The following is a 22411-nucleotide window of genomic DNA, read 5'->3' on the forward strand; positions in this document are numbered from 1 at the left end:
CCCTTCGCTAGAGACCCTTGAAGTTTCAAATTAAATAGTGTTTTCCACAGGCTCTTAGTCTATTACTTCAAAACTTGATTATTAATCATCTGACACATTCCATAAGCGACGAGAAGAAGTACCAAGTCTGCCGACACACACGGGTTATTATTTTTTGTTCTATTTAAATCGCGAACACGTTTTTATGTTACGTAATAATTATGTAAAAATACTAACATAAAATTTAGACACTTGAAGGTAATAAGTATACTGTGCTTGAAGCGTAATTGCAATGTACTAATGAGTAGGTACTTTTTCTACTTACATGTATACTTAAGTAGTTTGATATTACTTAAAAAGTGTAACCATAATTTTTAAGACACTTTTTAAGTAGTTTGATACTACTTAAAAAGTGTAACCATAATATACAAGGTTATTAAAAAAAAATGAGCGTGCTTGTACTCTGCATCTATTAGAAAAATAATAATTCATACTAATAGTTTAAAGATGTAAAGTTTGTAAGGTTTTTTAGTGCATAATCTCTGGTTCTAGTGAAACGATTTTGAAAATTATTTTATGAATAGAAAACTACGTTATCGTGTGTATACCCACGGAAATGAAAACTATACGCGGACGAAAACGCCGGGCATTTGCTAGTTAGGTATACTTATAAATAGAAAAAATACCTATATGTATACCTAACTAGCTACTTTAGAATAGCTACTTTATTCTTATGGGAATGGGATATACGCAGGTGAAACTGCGAGGCATCTGTTAGTTAGTAATTATAAATTCAGTCGTGGGCATAATACATCTCGAAGGCTTTATTGCACAATCAACAGACATAAGGGCCTTGTCCGACGTCTGTGCATCTCGGTAGAAATTCAAACTATTACGTAAGCTGCAATTTATTTTTGTTACGTTCGTTACTTATAATCGATTAATTAAAAATGTGGTGGTGTGTGTGGTACATTTCAAATAAGCGAATATTATGGAGTATTTTCATTTTGGCTTTCATAAAGATTGCAATTATTTTCTTTTTTTTATTATTTACAAGATAGCCCTTGACTACAATCTCACCTGATGGTAAGTGATGATGCAATCTCAGATGAAAGTGGGCTAAGTTGTTAGGAAGCGGATGAAAATCCACACCCCTTTCGGTTTTTACACGACATTAGGTTGACCTATGAAGTAATTATTGGGAAGAAGCGTGAGTCATTTATGATGATAATGCAATTTACGTTAAAGTTATTGAAACTTTCTTTGAACAACAGCCCGATTGTTTAGTAAGCTTGAACTTTGCAAACATTCAATATTGTTCGATGTTTACAAAAATGAACTTTATTGAAATAAAAGTCAATTTCGCGAAAATTAAATAATTAAAATGAAAAATAAAAAAACAAAGATTCATACCTATCTAATTGATAATATGAAAATCTGTATCACGGTTTGTTATCGCACTCCTCCGAAACACGGCTCGATCGATTAATTTTTTTTTATAACACATTTGCTCGTAAAGTATCTCTTATTTCAACAATTTCAATACTGGATGGCATAATTGGCATCCTCATTTATTAGTTTTGTATGAAAGAAATTTATGACCAAACCAAACATGAAGAAAGTTTGCCTAATCAACGATCGCAATTCATTGTCAATGTTATATCAGAACTACCGAAAGCTCGCGACTTCGACCGCGATTAATCGGATGTAAACTTTCATTCTACGTGACCTTTTTATTTAAGATTAAATAGGCATAGTATCTTTATTAGGTAAGATACATGCCATCGCGAGCTTTTTTGTAGGTTTACAATTAAAACCTACAAAAAAGGAATATTCCACAATGCATGTTTTACTAAATCTCGATGTAAAGCCCAAAAGCCCGAGCCCAAAGCTCAGCTTTGACTTTTTCTTATATTTCTAACAATGTTTTGCGTAAAACCTTGACAAATAGTATACCGAAACCTGCTTCATAAACCACTCTATGTATTGCTGAAAACCGCATGAAACTCCGTCAGTAATCTTTGAATTTATCGCGACCACAGATAGACGCGGCGGAGGAATTTGTTTTATAGTATGGATTGATTATATCTTGATGCGAAGTGATAATTTTAAATTAAGATAAAGTTGTAGTATAATTGCGAACAAAAAGCTCTATCACATTCAGTCCACGTCGCGCTCTCGACTATACAACATTTGGAGTCCTTCAGAACATTCAACTAACACGATGATGTGCATGATGGCCGGGTTAGGGGTCGTAAGCGTAACTTGTAATGAATCCAAATCATTGCTAACATACTTTGGACCGTGAATTTTCCAATACTATTTGTTTACTGTGCTATTTCTTTGAAACGAAAATGTGGCGAAAAATAGTGCGAAGGGTCATCAAGAATGTGCGAAAGCTCGACAAGAGAGCTTACAACATGGCGGTTAAACGTGGCTCAGTGCATTCGGTGTGTCGTAGGCCGACTGTGCATTCTATTTGTGAGGTGAGGATTGTGTTTCACCCTATTGTAGTTTTTGATATCATTATTAAATAAAAGACTGTATAATTTGGTACTGCCAAAATTTCCTTTTTTCAACATAAAAGTATCTTACAAACGTGCCATCATCATTATTTAAAGGACCACAAACTACGAGCCCTCAACGGAAACTTGGTCGACCAATTGTCGTTGGACTAGGTGGACTAGGTGGACCAACGACATCAACTGGGAACGAAATCAACATCAAGTAACCAGCTCCATGTAAGGAGCTGGTTACTTGCGGCTTGAAACCGCTGGGTTTCACGTCCGTCAAAGACCATACTAGCATATAGCTATGTCCTGGTAAAATTTCTTTCATAAAAGAAGAGAATTTTGAGCTTAAAGCTGCGTTGCTTCGGTGAAAAATGGTGTCCCTTAAATTATGTTTGACTCACTCACAATGTTAGTGATAATGCCAGGGACTGATGGCTTTGTATTATAACACCCAGATTCCTTTGATAGAGATCCAATAAAGAGAAGCGCACGCAAATTATTTTAAATAAAATGTAAAAATTAAATTACATTCACAAGACACATAAAGTAAATATTGTTAGCAATATGTATTGCCACACCGATAGCGAAACAATAGGCGTGAAATTAGCTACCTCTTGTAAAGAAATTATTTACGTCTTTCTTTATTTAAACGTCGCCGTCGACGCAAATAGCTGGCATATTTCTATTGTCCATACTTCATTATTATTTCCGTTGTCGGAATACGGCGATGAGTAACAATATCTCTGTAGAGATGAATATAAATTCTTCATTATTATCTACATCTTCGTGTTAACATCTGTTTAATAGGTACTCGTATTTATTTATATTTCTCTATTTTTTATTATTAAATATGTATATTTTATTCATCTGCATAGACGAATATATTAACACAGCCTTCCATTATACTTAATACTGGCACGTAAATTTTACTATTGTTTAATGAAAATTACAGACGAAAGAAAAACTTTTCCTTAATTATCATTTATACTGTAGTGCTATTTATTAATTTGTAATTTGTTCGTTTATGTGAGATGAATGCAAATTAATATTTGTTTTTATCTAGTTAAGGAAAAATTAAGAGAGACGATGTTGATAAATGAGTTTACAATTACTATTGTAGACTTGTCAATGTTTTGTTATAATGTTTGCTAGTATTTTAACATGTCTACGCAGTCTATGCCCAAATGTGGACATTGCTTTAGACGTGCTACTTTTTTCCGTATTAAAAATATATTTCTGTAACTAAATTACCTACTTATATTGAACATTCAATACAAATTATAAAAATAAAAAAAGTAAATATATTAAATTTAAAGAAATCGCAAAGTGATTAATCGACGCCTCCCGTGACCAAAAGGCTGGCCTGTATTTTGGTCAGAGAATCAGTATTGCCATACAACGTGGCAATGCTGCCAGCGATCAGCAGGGTTATTATGTATCTCGGTGTACCATTCAAATAATGAGTCACTACATCGTTTTTCTTCGTTTATGCAATAATCTAGTATTTTCAACGAAATGACAGAAGTATCTTCATTTTACGTAAAGCGGCAGTACTATAAAAGCGGCAGTAGCACGTAGTAAGATAATTTCAGCAAAAACCGTCATTTACTTATTTTCGTTGAAATAATCATGTTAGATGATTGTAAAACAAAAAAATATCACTGCCATTTGACGTAAAATTACATAGTCAAAAATCATTTCGTTGAAATAACTATGTTAGATGATCATAATTACGAAAATACGATGAAAAACAATGTAGTGACTTATTATTTGAATGGTACACCGAGTTACATATAATAATGGTAATTTTACCAATGAACATCGATTCTGACGTATTCTACGATTTATCTACTTGTTTTGATGTGAAATGTTTCCTGCAACCCATAGTTAAATAGATTTCAGTTATCCCCTCTGTCAACTTGTTCACGATGATTGTTTAGTTAGTTGTTTGTTGATTGTTTTTAGAATAACACTTAGTGCGCACGGGCACGCTATGTTCACTGTGGATGTTGAATGTGAACTGTAGTGATCGGGAATGCATCATCTCATTAGTTTATGTTCATTTTCTTTGTATTTGTACCCTTCTTTAACTGCCCCATCACACTGGCGTTTATATGGCATATGAGAATCGAATGTGTGCGAAGTGCACGTAAAAGCATTGCGTAAACGATCGTAGTGTTATCATTGCGTTGATGCAGTGTGTAAGCCACTATTTTAATTACTTTAAAACATTTTATTAATGTTCTACTTTCCCGTACAATTATTTTAATAGCCTGATAGTAATAATCCAAATAGTACGGATTGAAATTAACCCTTTTTTAATTTAATTCCGTCGATTAAACCCCTAAATGTGGCCTTAACCGAGCACAATGAAAATCTGCCGCTCTAGCAAAGTTACGTACCTATCGATTCTCTTTGATGACAATTATCTCTAGAATTCATGTAAAGACTTTAGATACCACGTGATCAATCTATCTATCAAATGTGTCATTACATTTTTTAATTGTCAAAGCGTTAGCAATTGTAGAAAAGAATCGATAGCGAGAGCGGCTGCTCTGCGCATTCATTCGATAAATGCTTTCGAAAGTTTGAAGGGGCTGTTAATCTTAATTTCAGTAAAATCTTCTTCCCCACCACCAATGTCTTCATTTCTGACTGATAAATGCTCGTAAAGCATGGTGCACACTCTTCTATACTCGTAAATAGCTCTCACTGTCTGAATGAACTATTAGGTAGAGTGCACATAAGCAGACAGGACACGAGTCAATTACATTGATTGTCTTATCGTGTCTTGCTTCACTCCCACGTTGCCCGCAGACTTTTTATTTTTATCTCCTTGCTAGACAGACTGGTTAGTTTATAAACTATTGCTCAATTGAGATTATATGAACGGTAACCTCCCGTTTTGCACTTGTGTCTGCAGACAATGCTATTATCGACTGTGCACGTCTATATATACATAGTATTTTTTTTACATGAACAATCAGTTTCAATAATGCATAAGTTTTGTGAGGAAATGTAAAAGGAACTGTTCAATTTTGTAAAGCATTTATAGATTATTTCATCATGCCACAACGAACCTACTTAAGTCAATTAATATCGAACAGAACCACTTAAATTGGTGTGGTGGACAATTTTTGAAACTGGTTCGTTCTTGGAAAGTTAAATTGCCTACCGGTTATCGAGCCAAACGTACAATGTGAGAGTACGGTTTGTGTTTAATACAGCCTGAATACTCGGTTAAGTCGTACGACTAAAGAAAATTGATTGTAAAATTTACAAGTGTTTGTTGGTGGTCGGTGGGCAATTTGCGCGTTGTAGTCACATGGTTCTGACCACGGCTGTGTCTCAGGTGCTGTCTATGAGCGATGAGCTGCGACGCGCGCTTTACTCGTCGGGCGCGTCCGTCGACATGGAGTTCTCGCCGCCCGACCTCATCGGCACCTCGGAAATATTCACCATGGAACATCGGTAAGATCGCACATTTCCATAACCTACAAATATAACCAGACAGGTATTGTTAGTAAAATATTTTTTCCAGGCACCATAATGTATGTATTGTCGACACTTTTCTGTTGAACTTTCATATATTTCGATTCAGTTTGAAATATACTTGTACGTAGGTACTACCTGTTGTCAAACTGTTCAGAATTTAAAAAAATAGCTTCATATAATTTTATGTAACACCGTTACAACTAGATGTACAAATCCCTTTTATTTAAACATCCGATTCCAATACCGCATATTCCATTAACGATAAATGGTTAATTTAGTTCTGATCGTAAAGATGCTATGATAGGTATATATTCTCTCTAGATATAACTTCTTTTTGCTTAGGAAGCATCTGCTCCGCTGTCGAACGATCAGGGCCTGGAACCAAGTTACACATTAGGTCTCTTTCAACAAACGCTAACCCTTTGAAAACTTAAAAATGTATGGTGGTGAAATTCGTTATCGATAGGTCACGTGATTGCGTGATTAAGATAGAATTCGTGTGTGTTGGAGGCCCTGATCCTTTTCCTAATCCACGTACATATTATGTTATAAAGTGTGGCCGTCTTCACACACACCACACCAAGACACGGACGCGTCTCTTCAGCTTCGTATGAAGTAACTAGATATGCTTGGACTTGCAGAGAGAAGCTATGCACCGTGCTGCCGGCGCGCGCGCAGGGCTACATGTGGTCGCTGGCCTTCAGCACGAGCCAGCACGGCTTCTCGCTCGCCTCCATGTACCGCAAGATGCAGCGCGTCGACAGCCCCGTGCTGCTCGTCATACAGGACACTGACAACAATGTAAGTCTCACCCCAATACACTAATCGCGAAGTTGATCGATATTTATCGAACACAACAACGTAAGTCTAATAACACCCCCAATACACTAATCGCGAAGTTGATCGAAGTTTATCGAATACGATAGTGTACAGTTCGTTTTATGTAGGATGCATCGGGTGACAGTTCGTTTCACTCTTGAAAATTTGTCGCGATTCACGATAATAGTACGTATTATGAACGTACAGGTCTGTCACCGTACGCCGTATCTGAAAAACACTTTAGGCATAAACTTCGCTTCTTGCAACCCCCGCTCGACTTCCGATCGTCGTCTAATCGAGAGACTATGCAATCCGAGATTCGGAAACGAAGCGCCTTGCTACATTACTGGAGCGACTGTACTGTAGTATATATGTAATGTTCCGACCGTGATTTATCAAAATTTCAATAGTGGATATTCTCTATTGTTTGCAGCAATAGCATAACATATTCTAAAGCGAAGACGCCGTCTCCGATTTCTTCAATTCCATCAAGGAAGATCAGTTCTAACCTGTAACTTTCCCACTCATTTGCCTCTGTAAGCTTCATTCCGAATCTCAAAGGGGTCACTCTTGAGGGTAGCATAGCTTCTGCACTCGCCCTACCCTCCGGTAATATTTTAGTGATCTTTTCATGGACATACAATAATACATAATCAGGAGGAAATATTTGCGATAGTTTGAATTCGTCATCAACCCATATTCGGCTCACTGCTGAGCTCGAGTCTCCTCTCAGAATGAGAGGGGTTAGGCCAATAGTCCACCACGCTGGCCCAATGCCGATTGGCAGACTTCACACACGCAGAGAATTAAGATAATTCTCTGGTATGCAGGTTTCCTCACGATGTTTTCCTTCACCGATATAGTTTGAATACAGAAGATATTTATCGAGGTTATTATTACATTACATTTTGAAGACCCAAAATTTAAAACTATCTGTAAGTGTGGTGCAGTTTTTTGTTGATTATTATTATATGTGATGAAAAATTACGTACCTACACGTTGGAATACATTTCACTAAGTTATTGAGACTTCATTTCGAAAGGCATAATAGAATACCGACCGGCCTTAACAGTTCCAAATGCATTTGTAATTTGTTTTGAATGTTTTACAAAGCACACTAAAGCCTTGCAAATGTAAGCTGTCTTCGTCATATGTCACAAGTTGTTTGTGTTACACATACGTTTCGCAATCAGGGTTGCCAGATTAAATTTATAAATTCACTGAGCAATTCTGAACGATGGAATTATCTGAACTGAGCTGTTTGAACAATATAAAACACATTCGATTGTAATCGTTGATTTTTCATGCTTTTCCTTCTTTTGGTTTGTGTTGTTAAATTAGACTAGTATTCATGAAGGAAATTGCCTTTATATTAATAATGACGAGATAAGAATAAATTTTACAATTTTTGACGTTTTACAATGACAGACTATACAGAGGAGAGACAGTGAATGAAAACATAGGCAGAGAATATAGACAAACACAGACATAAAACGTTTAGGCATCAACACATAGTAATATTAAAATAAATAAAATTTAAATAATCATAAGAAAAATACTATTTTCTGCAAAAATCCGATCTTTTTGCCACTCCTACGTGATAGCATCTTTTCACTTTGCTCAATTAAAAGCTTAAAATTTTAAATTTGACGTTTAATTGGAAATTTTAAAATCGAATAAGTGTAACATTTAAATAAAGACCTGAAAAACTGGCAACCCTATTAACAATACGTACGGTCTCTTGCAATTTCTTAAGTGGAGCAAGATTATAATGAGGCAGTATGCAACCACTCCTTGTTAGTTAGTTAGAGTAATTACACTAATGTGTATATAGCAGGTAGGTAGGTCCTACATTTAAAAACTAATGATTTTTTCTCTCACTCTCTTAATACGTCGGTGCCAGTATTAAATTTCCATTTTCGGTACTTAAAAGAAAAAACTGCGGCTACTTTTGGGAATTTTCTTAATCCTTTTTCATACATTTTCTGGGAATATTTAAACCAGTATCAGATTTATTTTCCATTACGAGCTTCAATATTATTCAGTAAGAGTTTACAAAACATCGAACGGACATGCCTATGTTTTGAACCTCTGTACGTATACTTGCTATGTTTTTTCACACTGATATTCAACGGACAAGAATGATTCGGTTCGATGACCCCAGATATTCTAGAATATGGCGCATACGCGCCTACATTTTGGCGCAATTAATGATATAATCTCAACTTAGCTACTTTAACAAATACTAAAGAATACATGAGTATAGCTATATTACTTGTTGAGGTCTTCAATACTCGTATATATCACATATATATAGAGTGTTTTATATGCTTTTGGTGCTTTTACTTGTCATAATCATTATCATCCATACCTGTTGTTTTAGCCTACAATGGAACACTCTCCTCTACTATAGTAGAGTAAATCTAGTCTTTCCTGTAGGAGTTGGGACAGTCCTGGATTAGCATATAAGCTATTTGAGCAATTTCTTTTTTTTGTACTCGTAGTTCACTTAAGGGTTGAGGGGTATACAAGGGACAAGTCTCAACTTTATAAGTATAAAGATGTCTAGAGTGTAAGCCAAAGGGTTAAAATAAGTGACTTCCTTATGTTGAGTAATATTAATAATGTAATCAGTTTATCAACTCTCTAATAGTTATTTGATGGGTCTTTAATGTCTATCTATAAGTATTACGCATATTACTTAAATAACCCATTAAATGTAAGTTTTAAACTTTCCCACTAATTAAGACAAATGTGTTATAAATTACCTCGTATACGTATTAATATCGTATTTTCCTTACTTATTAACTAGCCCGCGTTGTCACGTATCATTTCTCCCATTATATGTCAATTTGTTTTTCGGCACCTCAACGTATTCACACACTTTGCTTGTGCTGCGTTTACCGAAAAATAATTACTGAAGATGACATCTTGCTTTCATTTATAGATAAACTTAGAGACAAAAAACAAAAATTTATGATTAGACGTTGATAAATGCAAGATTGGCCTTAATTAATGCACTTATTTTAATTCACGGACACTGTAAATATTTATTATTTAAATGTAGGTGTTTATAGGTGAAATCCACAACACAAACTATATTTACATATTTTATAGATTCCATATGTTATGGTTATTTATTTGAAATTTTCCACAAACTGTTTAAATATCGACAGGTTGTAGAAAGCTGTCAACATCATAGGTATTATAAGTCGAGTTAATAATGGGGATGATGACTAGGTTTGAATATATTGATTTTTATGATACATTCGGGTAAATAGGGTCAATGTTAACTAATTTATACATAAAAAGCAAAGATTGTCTGGATATTTGCAAAATAAATGAGATTATAAAATTTCAAAATTTATTAAAAATATTTTATCGTAATTAGATGAAAATTCATACAGTTTTAGCTTCCTTACATTAAATGTGACATTTTTTAATATATGAACTATAAGCATAAACGCACAAATAACAAAGATATTAGTAATTTTGTTTGAATGCGCATACAAATCTAACGATCATTACATTGCCGTCATTAGTTCGAGCCATTTTGTATGGGGCGTTTTTCAGGGATCCGCGGCAGCGCCGCAAATCTGACTCTTTAAATCCCTGTAGCTCCGAAAGTAATGATCGCAGATACCCTGTTCCTTTTACAAAATTGCTTTACTAATAGAATACTCTTAATTTAAATACAATTTAAAAAACTGTCATCATCCCTATTAGTACGTGAATTCTTAATTTTTCATAATTTTCGGCGATAGACATGCACTGTTAGGCCATTCGTACGTATTTCCAAACACCACGGTCCCTCAGTAAAATCAAACCCCTATTATGTATTCTGTGGTAATTCTTTAATTAATATTTTCGATACCCGTTTGCTGTTTGCCTTGGACTTTAGTGGTAGGCCCGCGACATTATTTGCGTGAATTTAGATGGGGTTTCAAAGATAATTGGTTGAAAGTATCCTATCTCTGAATTCAGAAAGCAATAAATTCTACCTATACCTGTTTTATATCTTGTCTAGATCGTTTTACAGATTGAACCTATAAGTAAACTCGAAAATAGTTATAAAACAAACAAATTCGTTTTTCTCGAAGCGTATCGGAATGATTGACTTGAAGAAGTATACAGATGGTCCATCTGGTTGTCTGTCTACGATAATTAAAATATTAAAGTAAACGTAATTTTTAACCGACTTCAAAAAGGAGGAGGTTCTCAATTCGGTCGGTATTTTTTTTTATGTATGTACACCGATTACTCAAAGACGCCTGGACCGATTTCAAAAATTCTTTTTTTGTTTGAAACGGTATACTCCCCATTTGTTCCCATTGCCATCATGTCAAGATCTGATGATAGAATCCTGGAGAAATTGAGGGGAACTTTCAAAAATTATATCGGTGCCTAGTGTGTTCGTAAACTTTTCCATTTAGTACTTGCGTGCTTAGCCGGTGTTGTCTTAATTTAAGCCATTTCTGAGAGGACCACATGAAACAACACTGTCTGCAAAAGCTAAATCTATAAGAATTCACATGGCTTGAATTAATACATCACCGGCTTACCACCGCCTTCATACTGATCAGCAGGTAGAACATATTATGATGTTGTTTTTCGCTTTTTAGTTTAGTGGGTACGTTTTTAGGTTTTGAAGTCGGTTGTATTTTTTTTATTAAATTTTTTTCTATAACTTAATTACTTATAGGTATATAATTTATTTATAAAAGTCCCTCGATAGGCTCAAACACCATTTTGGAATTTATGTCGAGTGTAAAATTCCGCTCTTGTTTTGAAATGGTATTTAACATCCATTATATCGGTTCGTAACCGGTTTTATGACCACGTGTTTTATTTCTTGATTGGCCAAATGGCTAATAAAGGCTTTTATTTTATTTTTATTACTGTTTCCTCGTATATATGACATTCACTGAAGATAATATTGATATATTGTTTTTTTACGGCATATAACGTCATCATCATTATCACATCAGCCGATGGACGTCCACTGCAGGACATAGGCCATTTGTAGGGACTTCCAAACATCACGATACTGAGCCATCTGCATTCAGCGAATCCCTGCGACTCGCATGATGTCGTCAATTCACCTGGTGGGGGGTCGACCAACACTGCGCTTTCTATTGCGGGGTCGTCATTCCAGCACTTTGGGACCCCAACGTCCACCGGCTCTTCGAACTATTCATACTCATATAACGTCATCCAAATGTATAAAAGTGAAAGTTTAAGGGCGGATGAAGTGTTGTATAAAATCAAACGACATCTCTGGGCCTAAAAGAAGAAGAAGAAGAAGCTAAACTAAAATTGTATGGGAAGGACGTCATATTTTATTGATAGATTGATCACGTGACTTAACGATAACGAATGTCATACATTATTATTTAATTTTCGAAGCGATTATAGAAAAATAATCGTTATGTAACACGGCTAGAGGTCGTGATATAATTAGTAATGCTTTGATATACAACGCAGGTTTTGGTTCGATTCCCCGCTCAAATCAATTTAGGATTTTGTATTTTCTAAATTAGCGTCAACTGTGGCTAAGTAACCACTATAATGGCAATAAAATACCGTCAACGTATAGACGTGACGGCCTCCGTGGCGCAGTGGAATGCGCGGTGGATTTACAAGACGGAAGTCCTGGGTTCGAGCCCCGGCTAGGGCGATTAAGATTTCTTAGAGGCTTGGGTCGTGACTAAATACCACCCTACCGTACCGCCAAGCGATTTAGCGTTCCGAAACCCTTGGTTAGCTTGCTACTATTGTCACTCAACGTTAGGTACGATAGCTATATATAGACATTATTGATACTTAGATATAACATCTACTGATAAATACCTAAATAAATACTATTTAAAGATTTATTTATTCACAAAGCATTGTGTAAGTGTTTACTCATAATTATTATATAATAGTTGTACTGGTAAATACCTAACACTTAATTTATTTACTCAGTTAACTTCGTTGTTTTTCTTGAGGATATGCAATTATTAGCATAATATAAAGTAAATAAACCTCCAGTTTCGTACTTACAACTATTGTAGATAATTGTTTTACTAAAATAGTTATTCCGATTGTACCTATCTTGTATATATTCTACTGGAGGATTATTTAAAATTAATTGACCTCGCAGTTAAAATTAATAGAACTGATAGGTAGACTCTAGATCATCGATTCCCAGAGTGGTCCAGGGGTCTAAGACGCGGGGGTCTACGTTGACGTGACATAAAAATGGGGGTTCACAAGTCGTAAGCGGAGGTCCACGAAAATTTCTAAATAAAATAAATTGTGAATTGATTGTGAGTACATATCAAAAATTTAAGTTGGCTGAAATAGCTTTTTTGAGTGTATAATTTTACTTTATGTCATCTACTCACAACACAATTAATCAGTTAATTAACTGATAAGTAATTTAATCTCACTATTTTTTTAACTGTTATTTAGTAGTGACTGTTGATTAAGCTGCAACGAAAATTTGAAAATTCAAAATTTATTTATTTCAAGTAGGCTCAGTTTACAAGCACTTTTGACACGTCAGTTGACAATTTGTAAAGATTCTACCACCGGTTCGGAAGGCAGGTTCTGCTGAGAAGATACCGGCAAGAAACTCAACAGTTGCTCTTTTGAATTCCATAGATGAAGTCTATTTTCTTATAATACGAACACATTTGCGTAAGACCTCATATATACGAGGATACGCGGGCCCCGCCCCCTTGATCCTTCTATTGCTAAAGCGTTAGCTTTAGCGTTCTATGTTCTGTGGTGTAAGCTCTGATCGAATGTGATGATGATGATGATGATGATGATGATGGTGATGATGATGATGACCTATTTGTGTGGTGCAGGTGTTCGGAGCACTGACGTCGTGCGCGCTGCGGCCGTCGGAGCACTTCTACGGCACGGGCGAGTCGCTGCTGTTCTCGTTCCAGCGCGTGGAGGACGCGCGGCGCGGCTCGCAGGCGGCGACCGAAGACGCCAACCACAAGGACGAGAAGGAAGAGAAGAAAGACGATAACGAAGGTATGCAAATTATTTAACTACTACCTGGACCCCCCGCGAATTTATCCACGTAGTCCCATTAATATGCGGGTATGAAATACCACATGTTGCTCGCTGATAATGTAGCTTTCCATTATTAATAATAATAATATCGTTTATTTACAAGAATTATTGTTCTTTACAACATTCAACTAAATTAATAGTGTGCAAATATTATACATGGTGAAGAAGAAAAAATACAAAACAGTGAAATAAAATTAAGAAAAATATAATTACAATCAGTCACAATTACTAAATTGAATGAAATAAAATTACAAAATAAAAATAACACAAATAGTCATAAATGCCAAATTAAATGAAAAAAAAGAAAAGAAAAAGTTACAATTACAATATAATACAATAATTAGAATTAAAAGTAAGTACGAGTATGTCATTAAAAATTAAGTCAAATATTCCTTTAAGTCGTAGAAGCCCTTATCAATAAGCCATTTATTTATTTTTATTTTAAAATGGGGCAAAATTAATTTTTGAATGTCATCTGGTAATTTATTGAATATGGTGAAAGTATTTTCAGTATCGGTCGGATTTACGTATCTAGGATTATTTCCTGGATTCGGCCTGGTCTCCTGACATCACAAGAGTCAAGATTCAATATAAAAATTGTTATTATTAGACAATGTTTTTTTTTGTTAAACTATCAGTATTTTGGAGAATTCCAAATCGGTAGTCCAGAATCCTAGGGTGGGCACAAGACCATTCTAGGGTGGTCACTGGGCACGTTAATCCACAGTAAAATCTATTTCCATTCAAAATTTCAGCCAAATCGCTTCAGTAGCCGCTACACAAAGGAGGAACAAACATACACACTTATATATACATATATATATATATATATTAGTGTGATGTGATTTTTTATTTAAAAGACATTGTTAATAGAAGTACATATTAATAAATAAATGAGAGTAAATTTACGGAGGGTGGTGGATTCGTATCCGGTCCGGGGCATGCACCTCAAATTTTTCAGTTGTGTGCATTTTAAGAAAATTAAATATCACGTGTCTCAAACGGTGAAGGAAAACATCGTGGGGAAACCTGCATACCAGAGAATTTTCTTAATTCTCTGCGTGTGTGTAGTCTGCCAATCCGCATTGGGCCAGCGTGGTGGACTATTGGCCTAACCCCTCTCATTCTGAGAGGAGACTCGAGCTCAGCAGTGAGCCGAATATGGATAACGACGTATATTGTTTTTCTTTTCCCAGAACAAGCAGTAGCGTTCAAGACCAAATTCAAGTATTGGGGCTGGACCGGAGACAACATGTATTTCATACGAGGGAGCAATGACAACATCTCCATCGGCGCTGGAGAGTTAGTATATTTTATAATATTGCTTTTTGTTCGAGTTTTTAAACTTCACTTTGTTCGGTTTGATCTTGAGTTTTAAAAAACCCTGATAATGCTATAGGCTAGTTTACACTTTTTTTCAAATGTTCTTAAATTGTTCATTATCGTTCTACTAGATTGAAAACAATTTTTTCATATTTTTTTGAGACGTGATTACATGAAAATTTTAGTTTTTAAATATGTTTTTAAAAATACGGCCCAAAACGCCTGTCGGCCATGATAGTCTATATTTCAGCTGTTTCATGACTCCACTGTAAGAAATCCTAAACTATAACAATTAGTTTGACGTTTAGTACGTCAAGTAACATTGTGACGTCACAAAATCGACAACAGCGCTTTTGACATTTGGAAATTTGAAAAAAAAATGCGTTTATATGTATATCCATTTAGGTTCCTATGGCATGAGTTTTAAAATAGCAAACGGTGCCTAACTTGGTTCTCAAACTATCGGTTTGTATTCAACAACAAGTTAGCCCGCTTCCATCTTAAATTGTATCATCACTTACAATCAAGGTGAGATTGTAGTCAAGGACTAACTTGACAACGCGTTGATACTTTTTTTCTTAAAAAAAAATATTAACGATGATGTATACTAATGTATATGTATCGTTTGCAGCGGCAAGTTCGGGCTGTGGCTGGACGGCGACCTGTACCTCGGCCGCACGCAGCGCTGCACCACGTACGGCAACGAGCCGCTCACCACGCGCGAGGACTTCATCGTCAAGATCATGGAGTGCTGGACCTTCATATGAGCCGGCGGGGGCTTCGCACTACTGTCTTATGAACGTTTGCTACGAAGATTTGACACTTTCGAGCCACTAGTCACGCGCCGCACGATACGTAGCATACGTAGCTCGCCGCGTCGCTCGTCGCGTCGCTCGCCGCGTCGCTCGCCGCGTCGCTCGCCGCGTCGCTCGCCGCGTCGCTTGCTGCGTGGCTCGCGCGAGGCGAGTGCATCATACCTAGTCAATTGTCGTTCGTATGTAAGTTGAGTTCGTCGCGACGGAGGAAGTGGGGGCTGTCCGATAACGATTACGTGTCAATTCAATTTATTACTGTGCGTCGTTGTTAAGAAAAATTTAAATAATGAATAATATATTATTAACGAAATAAAAAAAAAACTATTTGTAACTATTTGAAAACGATTATTATTATTGTACGACGTTGCGTAGACGGTTTTTAACGAAACGTTTGTTTGTGTTTAGCGGCCGTATATTGGTGTTGCCCAGTTATTGCTGTAATGACTATATTTCGGGAGTTTTTTTTTTTTAGATTATATGTCGCATAAATGGCCGCTCGGACGCTCGGAATTTTTATCGGGCACTTTGTCTATCGGGAGTTTTTAACTTTGCGCCCGTGGTTTATCTCATCGAATAGATATACTCAGAGGCGCAATTATCCGCCCACTTTAATTGACTCGTGTGATATTAAAGTGGGCGAATAATTGTGCCTCTGAGTATACATGAAAATGGCGGGTAGATACACTCGGCCTCAGTTGTCGTGCCATTCTTGCCGAGAGCGCGAGTGGCCTCGTACTAATATGCGCCAAACTTGTGGTCCGCTTTGAAGTTGGAACAAGCCAAACTGCATAAATATTATGGTCCGAGAGCTGGTCGACATTTTTGGATAGGTATTTGAAGTAAATTGGAAATTTATCTTCAATACTTCAAATATGAATTTCTCAACACAGAGTAAATATCATACAGAGTGAGTCTATAAAAGCAGCGAGGTGAAGACTCATAAAAAAAAACTAACTCATAAAAAAAAACTAACGTCACGCGTCTCCTTGACATCCGCATATACAAACTTTTTTCATAATTTGTATTTCAAAATTTAAGACTACTTTACAACAATTACTATATTAATAAATTAATATATTTATCAATAAAAAAATACTCTCTTATTTCTTTAGTTTTTTGAACAGTTTTTAAAATATCTAAAAACATGAGACGCCTTTTTCTTGAAGTTACTGATGCGACGGTTCGTGTCGTACTGACTCAAGAATATATTACTTCTTAATTTCGTATTTGAAGCGGCTACGACACTGTCGTGTTCCGTACGCTCCATCTGTATATTATTGATTAATCTGTGGCTAGTGCCAAAAATTTCAATCAACTGTCGAGCTATGATAACCCCACTGGGATATGTTTTTGTACAGTGCGATACGCCTCGTGTTCAGAGCGGTCTTGAAGTTTGGCGCGGACTATACTATTATAATCACTAGTTGATTACACCGTCAGTATAAATATCGATATAATAACACATAATTTAGTTTAGTTTTCGTAGAGCATCGTATTAATTTGTCGCGTCTGTGTTTTAGTGTATCTAAGTTAGTGAGCATAATTTATGTTGAACTTTCACTGTGATTTGATTATTGTGGTTGCATTTTAATTATTATGTCGAAGCGTAATTATTATTAATAATAATGACCATTTTGTATCTTTTAGTTGACCGATTTGATTAAAATAATTATTATATTATATTAATTAGTGAGAAATGTATATTAGGAGGATACATTCTATAATTATATTACAGAAACTATTCTGTTTTATGAATATACCTATACAGAGCATGAATAAAAAAAAATACGATGTAAACGCTTCAGTACAGAAAATGAGTAGCCGATACAATAAATTATTATTATTATTGATTAGTGAAAAAAAAAATTATTGAAAAAAAAAAAGTATATAGTTATCTTAGTGCTTGATGAATGTAATCGTCATTGTGCTTAGTAATTGTGTCACTTAGCAATGATGTTACTCGGATTTTATCTGGTCATATAATGTTATTTATTGTAGTAGGAGAGCCGATGAGGAGATTTTTGCAGTTACTCGAGCGCAGCAGATAGACATAAGGTACTATACCTTGCACGTTGTTGAGTACCTCCACCAAGTATGAGCCCTTAATATTGGTGGATACGTTTAGGGCAATAAAAAAAACTAACTTCAGAAAACTCAACCAGCACGTCAGATTAAGATAATGTAGGAGTTGGTGGCTAAAAATGGCACATTTCGAAAATCTGACGATTTGAGCGTAACGTAATGAAATGGGAGGGTTTTAATATTACAAAATTAAAACCCTTATATTTTAGTTCTCGAGTTATAAGCGCGATTAATTTTTTACATATTTTGAAGGAAATAACCTCCTAATTAATCGCTAAGTAAAAAAATGCTTTTAAAGTCTGTAGTTTTATTTTCACCGCTAAAAGCGAAATAAGTAAATAATCATTTTTTCTTCCTATGATTTAATCTACCAAATGTAATCGGTCCCCGTGACGCTCAAGTAACTGCAAACTTAGCATCCCGGGCTCCCCTACTATTGAGTATATTTTAGTATGTTATTATTGATGTAACTATGATGATTATTGTTGTAACGATTAGCCTGCACTGATTGAGTATTGTGATGATTGAATGTGTGAAGAGTCCAGTGGCGAGCATTACGTACGAGCTAAAAAGTTTGAGGATTTTTTCAAAATTGGCTTCTTTCTGTCTGCCTAGCTTACCCGTGTCGTAGGATCGGTGCACGCCACTGTGCATGTTATACCTATAATATCACCCTATAATAATTTTAACTACTAATAATAACAGTGCAATATATAATCATTTTAATTTTTTTTTTAATTAAAATATCTAATCACCGAACTTGATGTGTGCAATATATCAAATAGGAGTTCAGTAATGAAGTTTTCAGGCCAGTCTACGTTTAATGTAAACAAACAAACAAACTGCAGATGAAATATATATTTTATTATTTCACTACATATATTAATGTACACAAATTGTAGATATTTGGACTGATCTAAAATTGCCATCATTATTCAATATCAATCAATAATACAGTTTCATAGGAAACTGTTCAGAGCGAACTTGAAGTTTGCCGCGGACTATACTAATCAATCAATATCATTTATACTGTTTCATAAGAAACTGTATAAAGAATATAGATATCGTTTGTTGCAATTTGGCAACTTATATTGACATTGCTACTTGTAATTAATATTATAATATTAACTTTGTTAGTTGCGAATGTTGATACAGAGGCGAAAATTCCCATCTAGTCGTCTTTCGGTCATGTTGTCGTGTTAATTGATTTTAGACTTTATATCAATGTTTATAGTGTCACTATTAACATTGATATAAAGTCTAAAATCTGTAATAAAGTATGACTGTAGCAAATGACTCAATTGCGCTAATCCGCGCTACAGACGTTCATTTTTAACTGAACAGTCGAACTGTTCAGTTAAATCGTTAGTGTGTAGTGTCCGTCAGTTTCAACTGTACAGTTATTTCCGTCGGTTTTAACTGTACAGTTAGTTCCGTCAGTTTTAACTGTACAGTTAGTTCCGTCAGTTTTAACTGTATAGTTATTTCCATCAGTTTTAACTGTACAGTTATTTCCGTCAGTTTTAATTGTACAGTTATTTCCGTCAGTTTTAACTGTACAGTTATTTCCGTCAGTTTTAACTGTACAATGATTTTAATTTAAATATCATTTAACTGAACAGTAAACTGATGGCAATTTGTGATCTGTCCATGATATAATATGTTTTGTGAACAATTGAACACCACTGTGTACAATAGTTTACTAATGCAGTCTTGAATCGAAAAATAACCATTTTACTGTTCTTTAGTAAATATTTCATAATAAAGAAATTATTTTAACCAAAATAATATAATATAGCTACTTCAGTTAGCATTCCTACAAATATATGATAGAACGATAGAAAATATGATAGGTCTTTAAAAATATTGCAGGGCAGTGTGAACATATAGTCCATGTTTAAATTAGGTAACAAAAAATTGCCAAGTAAATAAGGCTAATATTTTTATGTTTTAAGCACCTGTTTTTTTTTTTGTTTATAAATCAATCCATCTTGATAAATAAATGTAAAACGCTTTGTATACTACACTGGAGATTGCATTAGTTGATCTAATAAGGAAGTCCATTTGGTTGGTTACTACAGACTAAGTGCTAATGTGTGTATAAATTAAAGGTTCGTTTCGTTAAGCAGGCTACACACGTGCAGCTTTAACTGTACAGTCAAAACTGAGAACTGTAAAATTTATTTCTAATGATTTTGATTGAAATTACGATTAGAATTTAGATGAAACTGAAGGTCTGTAGCCCACATAAAAGAACGTTACTTTAGTTTTACACACCAACACGCAACTATTGCTGACAAAATCGTTTGTCTGTACAACCTTACCATTAAGTCTGCATTCTGAAGCAAGCAAACAGATTTCCAAGATTATACAAACAAATATACATCGAAAGCCTTGACGGAATGTAGCCTTAAAAATGTTCATGTTTTAAATGTTTTTTTATGAAAAACTAGCGGACTAACTAGCCTATATGTTAATCCAAAGTAAAATCTATTTCCATGCCAAATTTTAGCCAAATCGCTTCAGTAGCCGCAGCGTAAAAAGGAAAAAAACATACACACACAAACTTTCGCCGTTACAATATTATTGATGAATGACACAAAGAACATAATTAAAGCGGTTATTCTCTATCAAGGTATGTATTACATTGCAAACTCCAATGTTGAATATAATGTACTTGGAGGCTGTCCTTTTGAGTTACTTGTTTAGTTATTAAGGTGCCTATGTGAATAATATTACCTACCTATACAGATAATGAGATTAGCATGATATATTTTTGTGTATAACTCCACAAATTCGGTAGCATTTTAATATTATAAAAAAAATAATATGAAATAGTGAAGCGAGCCAAATGGAAGTGAAGCTGTAACTATTAGCAAAGTACCTAACTATCACGAGTGTTTATGTCCATGTAAAAATAAAAATAAAATAAAATGCAGTGAAGACTATTAACCTAAACGAGAAATTTTAATGGCTTGCATTCCATAGATGCAAAAGTGCACTCCCTACCCTAACCTAGAATTGCTAACTAACCTGTAATTGGAGGGAATTTTCCATTTTGTACTACCTTACCCTAGTTGACAACCTTGTGCACGCACATGCATAAAACGATTGTTATCGCAATTAAATGTATACAAAAACTCTTTCTTTAACCTACAACAGATGCACGGTCTCCGTGGCGCAGTGGTGTGCGCGGTGGATTTACAAGACGGAGGTCCTGGTTTCGATCCCCGGCTGGGCCGATTGAGGTTTTCTTAATTGGTCCAGGTCTGGACCACCCTACCGACAAAGACGTACCGGCCAGCGATTTAGCGTTCCGGTTCGATGTCGTGTAGATTTCATCCTACTCCTAACAAGTTAGCTCGCTTCCATTTAGGATCACTTACCATCAGATGAGATTGTAGATAAGGGCTAACTTGTAGAAATATAAAAAAATGGTCATACTTTGTAAGGACCAATTAAAAGTTTCGCGAATCTGTAAATTAAGATTGGTACAAGTCTCCACTGCATTGTTATTGTTTTTCATCGAAAAATCGTAGGAATGAGAAATTAGTTTCGGGGAATATTATCGGCATATTTAAATGTTACAAATATTTAATCACTAATGACTTGTTAAGTAGCGGTGAGATGTTTAAATATTTATTTATTCTGTTGTTTGCTATTCTTCAAATAATTATGCTGTAGCTGTATTGCGTTCCGGTGATCTATTATTATGTAATTTCTAAGTTGTTAAAATGTAAATCAAGCCATAATAACTGAGAATATATTCTTTTGATGAAATAAAATTGGTTTTATTTAAAGTACAAAAACCTTTATTCTAAAGCACAAAAATAACCTCATTTTGTCCAATATATATATATATTTATATGTAAATATAATATGCTATCAAGTTAAGATGCAAGCTGTAAAAAACGTGCAAAACCACTGCCTTATGAAATTATATAAATTAAATAGCAACTCTCATAATCTATACATAAGTATAATAAATTTGCAGAGGTCAATTCTGTACATGAAATATAAGTATTTCAGCGGGTGATTAGTGACCGATACTAATGCCAAAAATGCAATCAGTAAAATTTTTGTCTGTGTATGTTCGTTAGAGAAACAAAAACTACTCGACGGATTTTAACGAAACTTGGTACAATTATTCTTCATACTCCTGGGCAAGTTATAGTAAATAGTACTTTTCATCACGCTATGATCAATAGGAGCAGAGCAATGAAGGAAAATGTTGGGAAAACGGGAGAACTCCATTTTCTAAGCTTCCGTCGCGTAGGGTAAGGTAGGGTAGGAGTAGATTAGGGGTAGGGT

At 35.0% G+C, this 22411-nt stretch overlaps 1 protein-coding gene across 13 annotated transcripts in view; it reads left to right on the forward strand.

Annotated features, from left to right (window-relative positions):
- Positions 1-21885, forward strand: part of LOC112054318 (TLD domain-containing protein 2) — a 180121-nt gene extending 158236 nt beyond the window's left edge. For all 13 annotated transcript variants that reach the window (XM_052881414.1, XM_052881415.1, XM_052881418.1 and 10 more), the window contains 5 exons: positions 5845-5963; positions 6629-6788; positions 13664-13838; positions 15077-15182; positions 15835-21885. In XM_052881414.1, the coding sequence (XP_052737374.1) occupies positions 5845-5963; positions 6629-6788; positions 13664-13838; positions 15077-15182; positions 15835-15970 (696 nt within the window). In that variant the 3' untranslated portion in view covers positions 15971-21885. The remainder of the gene's footprint in view (positions 1-5844; positions 5964-6628; positions 6789-13663; positions 13839-15076; positions 15183-15834) is intronic.
- The last annotated feature ends 526 nt before the right edge of the window (positions 21886-22411 follow it).

The sequence above is a fragment of the Bicyclus anynana genome, chromosome 4 (assembly GCF_947172395.1).
Source record: "Bicyclus anynana chromosome 4, ilBicAnyn1.1, whole genome shotgun sequence".
In the NCBI taxonomy this organism is placed as follows: Eukaryota; Metazoa; Arthropoda; class Insecta; order Lepidoptera; family Nymphalidae; genus Bicyclus; species Bicyclus anynana.